Genomic DNA, 15372 nt, shown 5'->3' on the forward strand with positions numbered 1-15372 from the left:
CTGCCCCAGGTTACTTTGCAAGCTGAAACCTGAATCCAGGAACAATCTCCAGAATCCTGTCAAGTCCAAGTACTGAAGTTTCACTTCAAAGTCAGATTTGGATTTTTACTCAGTTATCTCAATCATGTGAAATCTTTCCTCCCCTCATTCTCTCTCTGCCCTCTCAACCAAACCAAATCTCCATGTATTAAAATGCAGGCACTCCTCTCGCTGACTCCCCAGTTATATTCTTTACCGTATTGTGCTGTTTACTAGCTGCTCTCTTGACCCTGCAATTTTCTCCACCTTTGCCGTTCTCCACAGACCATCTTTGGTCTGATCCTGTGCTAAAGAGATCTCAGAAGTTGTGCACATGGTCTCTGTTGCTCTGAACTGTGTGGTAGAGAAATCTCACAGGTTGTAGCTTTGCTGGAACACAGTGTGTATATATATGCATACACAATTCATATATACATTACATACAAAATAGTTGTATTTATTTTACACAGAAAACTCAGGGAACTAAAAGAGAAAACAAATCTCATGTATTAACTAGCCTAGCAGAACCTTCTTGACATGTGTGATGGTATAAGAAGTTTAGAAGTTGATGTGTATGCTTAGCCTTGCCCATCCTGGGACCACCAGAGCTAACGTACATGCAGAACAGTTTAGTGCTTGTGTATTCAACAGTGCCAAGGGTGGACAGAGTGTTTTCCATGCATTAGATGCAGCCTTATTGAAAAGGAAAGGAGGGTAGGTATGCATATGTAGGAGTAGAGAGGAATTCATCCAAACTTGGGGCGGGGAAGGGTGTTGCGTGAAAAAGGGCCAAGCAGTTTTGGCAGAAGATAAACCCCGTTGTGTTCTGACACTCCTCACCGAGGTGGGAGGCTAGGTGCGCTAGGTTTAAATTCTCAGTGATGCCCAATTCAGCACTATCAGTCCAATCACGTTTAATATGTATTAAACTATTACGATTTGGATACACTAATAGTGGACTGCACCTTCAGTCTAGTCGTGCTCATGAACTAGCACGGCCACTCTTAAGTCTTTGGTTGTGTTCAGTGAGAAACCGAAACAACCAGCTACATAAACAGTGCAGTTTATTTAAACAACAGATATACAGGTTCTTAGGATCGTCGGTGATAAATACGCTGTCTGCAAATCACGTGTAAATGAAGATATTGTTAAGTATACAAAACGCGCGGCAAAGTTATGAACAATACAGCCTGGCTATAAAGGTAGGAGAGAGATTCTCCAGAGAAATTTCTGAGTTCCTCGAGGAAACACTCGGTATAGTCTAAGTCTTACCCAAAGGCGTCCCTGTGAGGGGGAAGAAAGGCTCAGCCCGTCGGCTGGTCCCAGGAGTCAGTGATGGAGTTCTCCTGACTTGTTCGCGATGGTGTCTTCCACGATATCCCCCCTCTCTCGGGCTATTTTTATACTATTTTTTTATCTTCAAAGTGGAGTTTGAGTGACTGTAGTCATTAATAGTTTTATTACGATTGGTGTACTCAAGAAGGAGTGGTGGCACCTTGGGGGTGGGTAGCCTCCATGATGGAGGTGTGTTTTGGTACATCGTAATGAGCAAAGTTTGCACAAAGGACAGCATTTCATCAGCATTTGACAAAATGTTGGCTTGGGTAGCGAGTAGGCCGCTTATCTGTTCCATAGCACCATCTCGTTCCCATATCTGCTATTCGTCACAAGGGAAGGCCACGGAACAATCACATTCCGTTCCATCCCTCGTGTAGTTTCGCAAGCAACCTTGTACAGGGAACCGCAGATGCTGCATTCTTCGTGTGCCAGCTGCGGCTGTATTCTACCTCAGAAGCCTCTTGATTTTATGACTTTCCTTAATGTGCGAACAATGCTGTACTTTTGTAGTCTTGGCCAATTTAGTAATTATTCCACAGAGGCGGACAACACTAAAACTATTTTATATTTGGAAAATTATTGACGTAAATAATTGAATGCATATCATTGCCATGTACTGAAGAAATCTAAGTGTTGTTCATATGAAAAGGTTGTTAGTGTTGACAAGAGGGTACAGTAAAGAAGTAGTCCGCAAATTTGTAAATATTTAAGTTGTGTTTTAAGTTATTAACTTTTAATTAAGCTGAAAACAATGCAGTTGCTTGTCTCGGAAAGACAAAGGTTTATATTTATGACTTTCTGAATACAGTACAGCAACTATGCTGAAAAAGAGTGACAAACTCCAGCCTCTCTGGACAAATGCCATTGTTGATTAATTGCAATATATTTTGACTGTGTATAGATTTCTCACAGTTACCCAATAAACACACTGGTTTCATTCTTCAGAGATTAACAATCTCTCTTGTGTGCTCAGGTTCTTTCTAGTTTAGTACACTGTTTCTTTTGAAGGATTTGTTTTCCTGGGTTGAACTTAAAAACTCAGAGCACCTTATCACGCTTTCACAAGCTCAGGAAAGAAGAGGGGGGAAAAAAGCCCGTCAAGGCTTGTGCCAGTTAAATCCAAGGTTTCAGGGGATTTGTTTTTCTTTTGGCGTCAGATTAGATGTTCAAACCAAGCATTGGTGTGGGGCTGCAGATCAGTGTCCACCGAACCCTTAACAAGGCTAATCCCACAGCGGCGCATTCCAAGCAGCTCATGGGTGCAAGGGCTTCACTCTCTGTCACGTCTCTGCGCTGCGGACGGGCTGAGTGCCTTGCTCTGGGCGCGGTCGAAAATGTGCTGTTAGCGATGACCAGCAGCAGGGAAAGGTGGGCAGCAGGGTTTGCTCCGGGACAGACTTAAACGCCAAGTTTGACGCTCAGGTAAAGAAGAGGGAGAAAAAAATGCTCTTGGTGGGATTTTGCAGCTAGGTTAATAAAGAGAGAAACTTAACCTAGAGATCTAAGCTCTGAGTAAACTAAATTCAAGTATAAGTATGGCATGTGCTTTAGGAATTCACGGTGGACTTTAGATTGTCTTATGAGTTAATACTGAAGGAGTGTTTATGAAATTAAAGAAAGAGAAGACAAGCTTCTTGTTCTGCTATTCTTAAAAATAGTTTGCTGTACTTTTCTAAACTTTTTACTACTTTATTAATTCACATTATAAACAAGAGTTTAATGCAGACTGTTTTGTTATGAATGTGTTGATTTCCTCAAGTTATTCTAATTTTGTTATGAAGACTCTACGGCAAGTAACATAATTTCTTATACCTCTGAACCTTGTACTTCTTTGCAAATGACCTCTGTCACAGAAAGACAACAGGCATGGAGCAATGAAACCCGATGCTTCCTTTTTAATTTGGAAGGACGAGGAATTATGAAATGAGTAAATTGGGTATTTTGGCATTATGACTCTGTCAGGTAGGATAGTATATTGTTTGAGATCAAAAAGCTGGAAAGTCTTTTTTCCTGATATGGAAGAAGGACTTTTTAAATCAGACTATTTGCAATATTACATTTGAAGAAGTATGATAAAAATTCAAATGCAAATTATTATTGTATTTAACATAGCTGTGTTTCTTCTCTACTTGCAAAGACAGTATTAAAAATAGTACGGAAACAAATTTTAAATGTCAGTTTCTTGGTTTGTGAAAGCCTGCTTGTATACCTAAAGAAAGTTTTCAGTGAGGTACCTGTTGTGGCACCTTTTTGTATTGTATCTTGAGGCTTAGAGAAATTGAATTAGTGGCCATCTTTAGAAAAGATACGTTAGGTCTATGTAGTAAGTAAGTTCACCAAGGTAAATTGTTTGCAGAAAATTATGAAAAATTTATGAAACTTAATAGAGGTTATTTTTAGTAAGTTTTGGCAACATGAATGATAATCATATGCTATGTAAGTTCTGCAGTAGGGGCTGATTTTGGATCTCAGGAAGAAAAGTTTGTTTATAAAAGCTTTCCATGCTTTCCAGAGGAGACAGAGTATATTGCAGGCATGTATTTAGTGTTAAAACAAACAAGCATGGGGGTAAAAACTGGAATTATTCTATAAATGTTCCTTTTTTGTCAAAAGTTTACTGTATCTATATATACAACAAAGGGGATTCATAAATCTGCAGCTTCTTATTAGTGTGTGTCTTCTTAAGGCAATATAGAAAGCTTGTGTACTCTCAGAGCTCGAAGGGGAGAAATTTCAAGAATGTGTGGTCGGTACAGTAAAGTATGTGGTTTCAGTGTTAGCATTGAAATATCTGAATAATAATTGCAACTTCCTTTCTTTTTCTACAACACTCAACAAAAAAAAAACCCTAATTTTCCACATAGTTTAGCTTCTGCAGTAAGTTCTGCAGTAAGAAGACCAAATGAAGTTCATGAAGTTCACTCTGGATGCCTTGACGGTTCTAGAAAGTTACTTTATAAAAAGCCTTTCTTTCCCTGAAAAGGGAAATTACTCAATGATCCACTAGACTTCTAAGCTGATTTAACTCTATAATATACAATGTTGTGGTGATGATGATGATGATGATTATTGCCTGCATCATAGGTTTGTAAGCATTCAGAAGTTGTCATAAATTAGAACTTCAAGGTAATCTCTCCTACATAAAGCAAAACTTTTTCAGATTTTTCAGGTTTTCTATTTAACTGTCCTCTGCTTAAATATGAAACAAACCTTGCTCCACATTCGTTAATATATTAATTTTCTGTTTGCTACAGTAAGGAAGAACAATCAAATACAGTTCCATTTAACGTTTTTAATAGACTTTTCTTTTTCCTACTGTAAAAGTCATGTTAGAGTGTCTGCCCTTTCTACGAAATATGAAGTCTAGCAGATTTTTCAAATAAAAATGCAACTAGAGAAAAGATAAAATATTGTTACATAATGTGTGTGACTACAACATCCAGTAAGGGATTATCTTCTGTGAAAAAGGCAAAATAATAACTTTTTATGTACTGAGAGTGATAAGTAATGAATATAGCTAGAAATTCTTATTATAGTACTTCACAGTTTTATACTAGTGACATTCAATGACTCCAAGAAATTTCCACAGTTCACAATGATTTTCAAAATCTGGTTTCTGGATTTAAATAAAAAAAACAGGATGCAGATTGAGTTGACAAAAACGTAACATTAGATAGTTAGTAAGGTAATATTAGTTAGTAAAGGTAATAGTTAGGTAGGTTACTATCTAACCTTACATGGTAAAAGGTAACATTAGTTAGTTAGGCGATGTTATAAAGGCAATTTCATATTTTCTTTTTTTATAGAGGCAAGATGCTCAGACTTCCTTTAAGTATTCTAAAGCTCATTTTACATTACTTAATTCTCAGTTAACTTTGTCATAGTTCATAGTTTATAGTTCTGTTTATGCTGCACAATTAAGTAGGTAATTTTTCAGTTACATACATTTTATGTAATTTATCTGTTTGAAATGAAATTTTAAAGGAAAATTTGAACTTATCTCCTTATTAAATTAAATAATTTAATTATGTCTGGGGGGAATCTTTTAGAAAGTTTCCCAGAATTCATATTATATGGAGTGAGGACTACTAGATAATTAAAAAGATTTCAGAACTCAGGAAGTCTCTTGTTTGTTGTTTTGATTTTTCTGTCTTTCCTGCCCATCTCTCTTTCTTTAAAAAAAAATCTCTTGGGTATCTGAAAATTAACACTACACTGAGGAAAATTATTTGCTTCCCTGCAAATATCTGGGGGAAGATCTTGAGTGTTACGAACAGGCATATCTTCATTGAACTCAGTCACTTTTAGAGGTTACATCAGCTGGTCATCTGACTCCTAATGTATCAAAGTTTTTTGTGTCTCATTTCAGTAACAGATTTTCTTTTTTTTCTTTTCTTTCATTAAGTTGTCCACATATGAAAGTGTATTTTCTGGCTCCATGTTAAACAGCACTCTCAGTACTTGTATAAAAAGATTGCATTGGTATCATGGTGTTATAAGTTTTATCATGAGATGTTTATTTTGTAGGTTCTGAGATTTTTTTTATTATTGCTGATTTAGTTGTATCACTAAAATGGAAATAGGTTTTTTCAAAATTATTTTTAATGATTAGGTGTTTTATTTCTCTACCATGCAGATAGCTTTACAGTTTGAAATAATCCTTCTCCAGTGATTCTTGCTATGAGAATATAGATGACAGCATCAAAGTCATCTGGCTGATGAATATGAAAACAATTGTAAAAGCTTGTGTCGGGTACTCAGCTCTAGAAGAGAACAATAGTTCTAATGGAAAATGTTTGCTCTGTGCAAAATTTGCACTGTGTATCTGCAAAGTCAGTGAAGTTTTCTTTTATGTTTGAAGTTTCTCTTCAGTTGTACTGTAAGTTGTGTTTAATAAGAAACAGAGCTCACGGCATTTCGTTTCTCTTTTTAGGCACAGAAATCATGGATAGAAAGAGCATTTTACAAGAGAGAATGTGTTCATATCATACCCAGCACCAAAGACCCCCATAGGTAATTGCATGATACTTGTATGAAAAATGGAAGTCAATTACAAGAAAAAGTCTATATATGTGTCTGCATACATATTTATATGGATATAAATAGTTTGTAAAGACTTATTTGATTAGAACGTGGTCGAATTACATCTGGAGTGATGGAATCCTATGGGCACTACTTGTTTACATTTCAAAATTTATTTCATCCAAATAAAAGATAAATTAAACGTGGATGAGCACCTATCTTCAATTTCCTTATCTTCTTAGTTCAATATTCAGTGCCTTGAATATTTACCTAAATTGGATGCATGACACACAATACTGTCAAAAGAAAATAATTACAGTGAACTAAAATATGTACTAGTCCATGCAGAAGCTGATTGTTTGGCCTGTTGTCATCTGAAGACATACTTAGAACAAAGCATGATTTTATTGAAATATCACAGAATCATAGAATTGTAGAATAATTTGGGTTTGAAGGGACCTTTAAAGGTCATCTAGTCCAACTCCCCTGCAATGAGTAGGGACTTTTTCAACTAGATCAGGTTGCTCAGAGCCCCATCCAACCTGACCTTGAATGTTTCCAGAGATGGGGCATTTACCACCTCTCTGTGAAACCTGTTGCAGTGTTCCACCACCTTCATTGTAAAAAATTTCTTCCTCATATCTAGTCTAAATCTACCCTCTTTTAGTTTAAGACCAACAGGCCCTGCTAATATATAGGGGAGTCCAAAGGAAACAACATCATAGGGAAAAAAGGTAATATCTGTACTATGTTGTTTCCACAACTAGAGGCCTCAGCAGGAAAGTGGTCAGCAGAGTTGAAAAAGGGTTTGGTTTTTTTTGAAGATTTGTAGGCCATTTAAGATAGTTTTTTTCCCTGTTCACTTTATAGATGCACGTGACTCAAGTTTTCTGTTTGTTTAATGTCATAGGTGTTGCTGTGGGCGTCTAATAGGTCAACATGTTGGACTGACTCCAAGCATCTCCGTTATTCAGAATGAGAAAAATGAAAGCAGGCTTACTCGCAATGACATCCAGTCGGAGAAGTGGTCCATCAGCAAGCACACGCAGCTCAGCCCGACGGACGCTTTTGGAACCATTGAGTTCCAAGGAGGGGGCCACTCCAATAAAGCCATGGTAACCATGTTTTTCTCTTAGATAAATAATGCTTCTAGCTCAAAAAAAAGGCATTCACAAAGAATAAATAGCATTCTTTCTTAACTTCATTTTAAAGTATTATTTAGTGTAAGACCGTACCATATGTTTTTATGTATCATGTGCCAAAGAGTTGGTGAACAGAATTAACTGTAAAAGCTGGAGTGCTGCATAGGAGGTGCTACCTTTATGAAGACTGAAGACATGCTAATGTGCTGCTATCTCAATTTTCTTCCAATAGCTAGCCATCCCTCTTTTTCTGAATAACTTTAGAATTCAACTGAAGTTTCCCATTGCTGTGTGCATCTGCAAGGCTGAAAAATTTGGAGTATACCAAATTTCTTTTAATATTTCTCCAAACATCTATCGGAGGATAGACCAGTTAGACTTACTGGTTCATCTTTCAATGAAATAAGAGGCCCAGTAAGTGTCTAGGCTGGGAACTGGGAAATCCCTATTCTGCCACAGATTTTCTTGAGCAAGTCACTTAATCACAATACAACACTATGGAGAAATACCAAAGTATATCAATCGGAAGGTATTGCTCCACTAAATTTGAGGGATGTTTCCAGCACCCACACTAACCCATGCATGTATTTCTTCTGTGTGGCATTACATGAAAGGAAGAATCTCTCTGGCTCTATCTAAACTGCAGAACCTGTGACATTGGGATGAAAAATGAGAGTCTACCTAGCACAATTGTGTCCCAGACACTGCTTTGAGCAGCAGCGAGGGCAGAAGCAGAACCCCTGGGTGCTCTGCAGAATAACCTGCTCAGGAACCCAGTACAATCTTCTTTGCCTGAATTCTTCCCAACGGGTCTTCCGGATCTGTTGTGGTACTAGATGGATTAGAGACAATGAAGAGCTCAGGTACTATGCTAGCAAGAGCCAGAAGCTCCAGAAATCCAATCATCCCACTAGTGGGCGAAGTGCTTCAAATTAAACAATTCACTAAATATCTCTTTAATGGGTGTCCTGCTTGGTTACCACCAATGAGAAAAACAACTTTCATATGAGCAAAACACAGATGAGGAGGTTTGCATGACCAGTAATTGTGCATTTTTTTAAATGGAAACAAAATAAAGAGCTTTGTTATGCTATACAGGATGAAGGTGTCCCTATGGTCGTATTTCCAAACCCAAACTCAAACATTATTTTAGGGTAGATTATAGTCAAAGAGCTGCCTAAATAGCTGTTGCACTTTAATTAATAGAAAGAATGAAACTCCTATCTCTGTATTTACTGGGTAGAAGGTCTTTCCCATAACAAATAAATATAACTTACCAAATCAAAAGCTTTCTGTGATAGCCAAGGATTTGGTCAGTCAAAACAACATAACAATTTTGCAGCAGAGAAGGGGAAAAAAAAGAGCATTTAAATTATCTTGAAAAATAAGGCTTGGAAAAAGGAACAACTACATAATAATCCTTGGAAACATTCTTGTTCAGACAACGTATTTTCAAACCCAAAAGCAGAGAAGGTGGAACATCAACAGGGGCAGGAGGAGAGAGATAAAAGGGAGAAAACATAATAAACAGTCTTTTCTGAAAATATGCTGCTCAGTTATTTTCTAGCTACTGGATATCAAATATCCCTGTAGCATACATGCTGATTTTTGCTCACAATCATGGTAGGTTAATATTGTGCCTATTGGCTAGTAGAATGACCCTATAAAGCTACAAGATTCAGCAAGCTGGCCAACATCAAGGAAATCCTCAGGGGAAGAATTTGGCGTAAAATTTACCACCGGTTCCTCACTTTATTTTGTGAAATGGACGCCCACACATAAAAATTATTAAGCAAGGGAACCACGAAACTGCATAGTATTATCGTGGTCTGTGCTAACAGCAAAACTGGTAAATTGGTAAATTTTTCTGAATCAGGTTGCAGGGAATGAGATGGGATTTATTAATGGAAGCCGTAACCTCAGATTTATAATTGGGAAACTAGTAGTTAATTATTGGAACAGATAAGTGCGTGTAAGACTGGCGGATAATTATTTCCTCTGTTGAAAGTAACAGAATTAGATTTTAATAATATATATACTCATTTGATAGTAAATATATGATACTTTGCATGTATATTTGCAAGCTACAAATGCAATGATGTAATGCAACTATCAGTTGCCACCAGACAATTAACAGTGGGATTTTTAGCTATGAAAATGAACATTATACTGAAATTACACATGGATTTAGAACAAAAGAGACACAACAATGTAGATTTACATATTGCCAATAGAACTAACTGTGCCATTAAGTTCATTTCCACAGCCACATAGAACAAAAATTCTCAAACAGCATGAATTTTGCTAATACCATTGAGTTGTTAAAGTATCTTAAGTGGGGCTGCACTAGGCTACTTAAATCAATAATGTGAATAGCCGAGAGTGCAGCAGATTATATAGAAACACATAGCCAAGATTAGATAACATTGGTTAAAGAGATCAGTTACTAAAGATCTTTCTTTCAGTCTTCACGTAGCCAGAGGTGATCCTGCAACAACACTGTGGGTTTTAGATCTCTATCAGTCTTATATTTTCTTTACAAGTGGCTCATCCCATTAATGTATAAGACACACATTTAACAGTTTTGCTGTTAATATTTACATTGGTTTTATGGCAGATTTTCAATTTTGACAACTGTAAAAAGATCTGAGAGGGATGTGGAGATACATAAACCTTATTAGCAGCTTTTGCAATAAATCAGTGGATTTAAAAAATATAGGAAAATTAATAAAATGTGAACTGCTTATATCAGTTGGCTCTTAGCAGTTTAAGAAATAACATGGATGAGTTTGTCTAACTATATGCTGGCAATTTATTGTCTTAACTCTGAGAGCAATTATCAAACTAATGTGAGTGATGCCACTCCAATTATGAGCAACATTCTGAACAATTTCAGAATAGATTCTGGTCATTAGTGGAACAGTTAAGACAATCTAGATGTGATGCATTTGTTACCTGAATTTGTGACCAAACTTAACCAATTTTTTTAATTTACTATCTGCCTTTCCATACACAAAAAAAATCTTATCATTCTTTCATTAATTTTTGTGCCTGGATTCCATGTAAACATTTTTTAATGGACTGCCCTTTACAGAACTGAAATTTCTTTGATCATATTTTTCAAGGTTAGGCAGAAGATGGCTGTTTGGAAAGCTTTAGTAAGTTAAACACATTCCTCCTAATTGAACGCATTCCAATGATACATTTAATATGCACAATAAAAAGCTAACATATGTTTGCAGCTGTAGAAGAAATAAAGTTTCTTTCAATGTTATAAGCTTAACCTTTCTTATGGTGCATGGAAACATGAAAGAACATCGGTAGAATTCCAATGTACATAAACAGTTTCTTAAACAGAATTTCTAATATGCAGGTCCTCAAAACATTATACTTTATTAAGGGTATTTGTAATCAGCCACGTAAAAAGGTATATTTCTGCTTTTAAAATATACTGAGATTTATCAAAACTGTGTAAAAAGGATCTTAAAAGCCATCAGTGCTTTTGAGAGAAAAAAAAGAGAGAGATAATCCTGTAACTTGCGTAAACCATGAAAAAGGCAGGAAATTAATACTTAGGCAGGAAATAATACTTAAAGAACATTTACGGAATTTAAAAGATGGTGTCCTATGTGGAGAAAAAGGGGAATTAACACAGGAAAAAAAGCATCTACCAAAGCCCGTTTAAATCAATGAGGGTCCTTCCACTGACTATTTAGTAGAACCTGCATAAGGCCTTAAGGTGTTAAGAAGAATATTAACTTATAAGGAACCAGTCTGATTTCAGTCTAAGTGACAGTTTTTCTGTTGAATTTGGTGAGAATTACATCAGGCCTATTTTTTTGTGAAGATCACACAGTGAGGGAATCAATCTTTACCTTGAAGAAGTGTCTGCAGTGATGAAATCTTATTTGAGGTAGGCGAAATAACTATCCAGCACCTGCATGCATCAAAGAGAAACAAAGGAGCAAAGTTAGACTGCAGATCAAAAAATGTTCTCTGAAGAGATTTTCTTTGAAGAAATACAACAAAATTCTGAATCTTTCTATTTTATTCACTGAGAATCTCATCTGCAATCATTCACCATGTACTTTAATGAAACAGCTGTGCTTGAGTAACAGAGTAGTAATTTTACCACTCAGGAACATTGTCTTTCACCTTAGAACACTGGAGTCCAACTTGCAAGCAATCTGGCTGTTTGACTGATGATGGGCACAGTTGTTTTTTAGGAAACCACTCTTTAAAACAGTGAAACAACTATTGGCATCAAGTGGCATTCTTGCTCACTACATCTGTGCTAGTTTTGGGATCATGGGGTCTTGACGGCTTGAACTTTGTGATTTTCATTTCACAGTGTTATGCTGATGTCAGTCAGGTCAATCTGTATGTTTTGTGGTTCAAAACTGTAATTTTGCTTCCTATCTTGCATTGCTCTGCTGACACATAACAACTGAATTCTTGCATCCGCTCCATCCACCACTGCCATAAAGAAGGGTTTAAATCATTTGTCACTAGAACTGATCATTTCTACAGCTGACAGATACACCAGACATGGAATTTCAGGGTAACAGAGCACTGCTTTGGCTTAGATTTACATGTAAATTTTAGATCTGCCTCCAGAGTCTATAGCAAAAGAATTCAGGAATGGCAGAAACACTTATTAAGATTCTAAATAAAAACTGAAAAGGCCGAATGTTCTGCTACAAGTTTGAAATAAATGAATTTTTAATATGGACAAAAATGGCCTTAAATGTGTTTATTCATAATTTAATGCATACTTTGAAAGTGATGACAAAGGAATTCTCTTGTACTTACTAGTTAAATGACCAAAGAGTAATCTCAAGCATACCAAACTGAAAATGCCCTCTGAAAAAGCAAAAATTAATCAGACGGTCATAAAAATTTAGGTCTATGCACAGAAGAAAAGTCACAATATTTGGCACCATTGCCCTTCAAAAAAATTCTGAAACAGTGAAGCTTATCCATGATGATTTAATTATTTTATTATTTTTTTTTTAAATCAGATTTATTTTTGCTTAAATTTCCTCTTTATAAAGTAAAATGAACTCATCATAAGTATAGAGGGGTTTTGCTGCAGTGTAAAGAACAAGCAGCTTTTTATAAGAAAAGTTGTCTACATTTCAAATAGATGTAAGAAAATATTTCTTCTAACTTTGTGATTCACTATAAAGATTTGTATTTATTGAAATTCCAAGGTCTTAGGGGATAAGAAAATGAAAGAGTTTTTTCCAATCAACACATAGGCTTAAGAAGGTGGGGACAGTGAAGTCACCCATTCTGGGGTATAAAACAATGCTAGTGAGTCAAAAAAAATGGTAACTGGCTGCATTAGATAATGCACATCTGATGCCATTTGTACCTTCATCTTAATATCACCCCGGATGATGCAGTCCCCTCTGTTTTCAGCAAAATTGTATGGTCATTACTAATATAAATTCACTTTAATCATGTTCTTAAAGCTCCCACTCTGCCTTCACCAAAAAACAGAGTACAGTACCAGTGATTCCAAAACATAATCTCCATAGTTTGACCAGCAGAAGTTTCGTGTAGGCCCCCTGAAAGGGTGTTGTCTGTCTATTAAAGCCTGCAGTCTAACAAGGCATCGCCCTTTGCAACCTCAGCTCTCCCTAAGGGCAGAGACAAAGGGAATAAGAATCAGTCTCCTTAAAACCCCCCTGGTGTGTTAAAATGATTGGCTTCACCACCTGGTCAGTGGGATCAGGTACCGTGCAAGACTTTCCGAACTCCCACGCAGCAAATTGAATGGGTAGCTACTGAGGATGCAGTTCACGTATATGTAAGCTCGAGGTTACATTGTGCTCTTGCTAGGCATGAATATTGCATGTTCTTTGTCCATTAGCTGTTATGAATTTGCCTGGCAGCTGCAGAGAACATTACTGATGCACTGTGGTGAACGTGCATTCTCAAGTTCTTGCTCAGCTTTCCGTTTGACAGTGTCCCCCTTGCTTCCCTGTGACTATTTGCCCAAACGGGCTTCTGCTTCCAGATGGGATATGTTGAGGATGGCTGTTCACCGTGCAACAACCCCTTCTTACAAAGAAACCTGTCCATTATGAATTTCTTCTGGAAAAACTCAAGTCGTTATTTCTTATTCAACTAGAAAGGAGTCCACTTCACTGTCATACAATTTATTAAAAAAAGAACAATCTTTTGGCAAGTACTGATTAGACATGTTAAAAAGGGACAAAGTGGTTACATAATGTACGTGGATATTATACTACCTGGCACTTTACAATAAATAAGTTAGAACTAGGCATTCCGCTGGCTGAAAGTGAAGGTGCCTGTGTTATACACCTGATGGCTGTGCTGACAGGCCATCAAGGGAAAGACCACTGAAGTAACTCCATATGCATCAGTTCAATCAGAATTTTGACAGATGAGTGGCTTTCTACAAGCTGTTTTATTCAATTAGGAGACTCCTTCCACATTTTGCCAGCTATAGAAAGAATTTTACCCTCTTACGGCCCATTTCTGCTGTGCAACTAGAATTCAAAAATGTGTCATCTGCCCTGTCACGGGTTTTGTGAAACTCTTCATACATCAGCAGCAGAAAAAGCAGGAGAAAGAGCCCCAGAGAGAAAGGCTTGTCATGAAGAGACAGGTATATGTGCAACATGGTAGTGCTGTAGAAACTTTGAAGACAGCTCATCTTTGAGCAAGCGCAGATGGGCATGATCTCCCTTGGGGCAAAATGCTGCAGATGTAGCACAGAAGAGCCAAGAATTGGAAATGTGTAAATGTGTTTCAAAGCTCTTCTGGGGTCCTGTGCCAAATTTCTTAGGCAAATTCATGAATCTGTACGAATCAGTCCGTAAGTCATAAATTAGCATTTGTTCATCTGAAAAGTACCTGTTTAATAGTCTTGCTCAGTTTAAACTTACTTATGCTTGAACAACTGGGTTTGTTTCTGTTATTTCCTATCTTTTGAGAGTTTGGTTTTGTTAATTTGAAAATAAGGTAAAAGTGAATGCACCGTTGTGACTCTGACTACATAGGTCATCTTTGGCAGACCACTTAAATTTTTGCTTTAGTTTTTGCACCCGTTAATTAAAGACTTATTTTTTAAGCACTGCTAAGCATATTGACTTAATTTCCTAAATAAAGGAAAATTGTCTAGCCCGTGAATGGCAAGTATTCTATTATTCATAGTTTCCTAACTTTTGAAAAATCATCAAGACAGCAATTAGTGCTTTTGTCATAAAGGTTGCCTTTTTCCAGTGATCTGTTGGGCATAGATCATACGTATTAGGAACCAGTGAGTATAACCAATCTTTTTTTCTCTATCACTGCCCTTATTTCTGCAGTATGTACGTGTGTCCTTTGACACAAAGCCTGACCTTCTTCTGCATCTGATGACCAAAGAGTGGCAGCTTGAGCTCCCTAAACTTCTCATCTCTGTGCATGGGGGCCTTCAGAATTTTGAACTTCAGCCAAAACTCAAGCAAGTCTTTGGAAAAGGCCTCATTAAGGCTGCTATGACAACCGGAGCATGGATATTCACTGGAGGAGTAAACACAGGTAACAGCAACATTGAAATGAAAGTACAGTGGCATCTAGGAGATTTCATCACAGAAAAAAATTAGGACTGATGAGATTAAGAAGCCATTCCTTGTTTTATTTCATTAGTGTTGGCTGTACTATGTGCAAACAAGAAAATGCCATGTCCAAACCAGCCTGGCAGCTACCAGGGAATAAAAGGTTTGCTGAAGCATGAAAAGCACACTGGGGAGCTGAAAATAAAGCCTCCTGTGAGGCAATTATATTAGTATATTGCCAGTGAAGACTTTATAAGATCAACAGTAAGCTACAGGGA

General features: G+C 36.9%; 1 protein-coding gene across 8 annotated transcripts in view; it reads left to right on the top strand.

The window, feature by feature from the left end:
* TRPM3 (transient receptor potential cation channel subfamily M member 3) overlaps positions 1-15372 on the top strand; it is a 449063-nt gene that overhangs the window by 296492 nt on the left and 137199 nt on the right. For all 8 annotated transcript variants that reach the window (XM_063319668.1, XM_063319666.1, XM_063319671.1 and 5 more), the window contains 3 exons: positions 6290-6369; positions 7289-7493; positions 14864-15077. In XM_063319668.1, coding sequence (XP_063175738.1) covers positions 6290-6369; positions 7289-7493; positions 14864-15077 — 499 coding nt within the window. The remainder of the gene's footprint in view (positions 1-6289; positions 6370-7288; positions 7494-14863; positions 15078-15372) is intronic.

The sequence above is a fragment of the Chroicocephalus ridibundus genome, chromosome Z, assembly GCF_963924245.1.
Source record: "Chroicocephalus ridibundus chromosome Z, bChrRid1.1, whole genome shotgun sequence".
Lineage (NCBI taxonomy): Eukaryota > Metazoa > Chordata > Aves > Charadriiformes > Laridae > Chroicocephalus > Chroicocephalus ridibundus.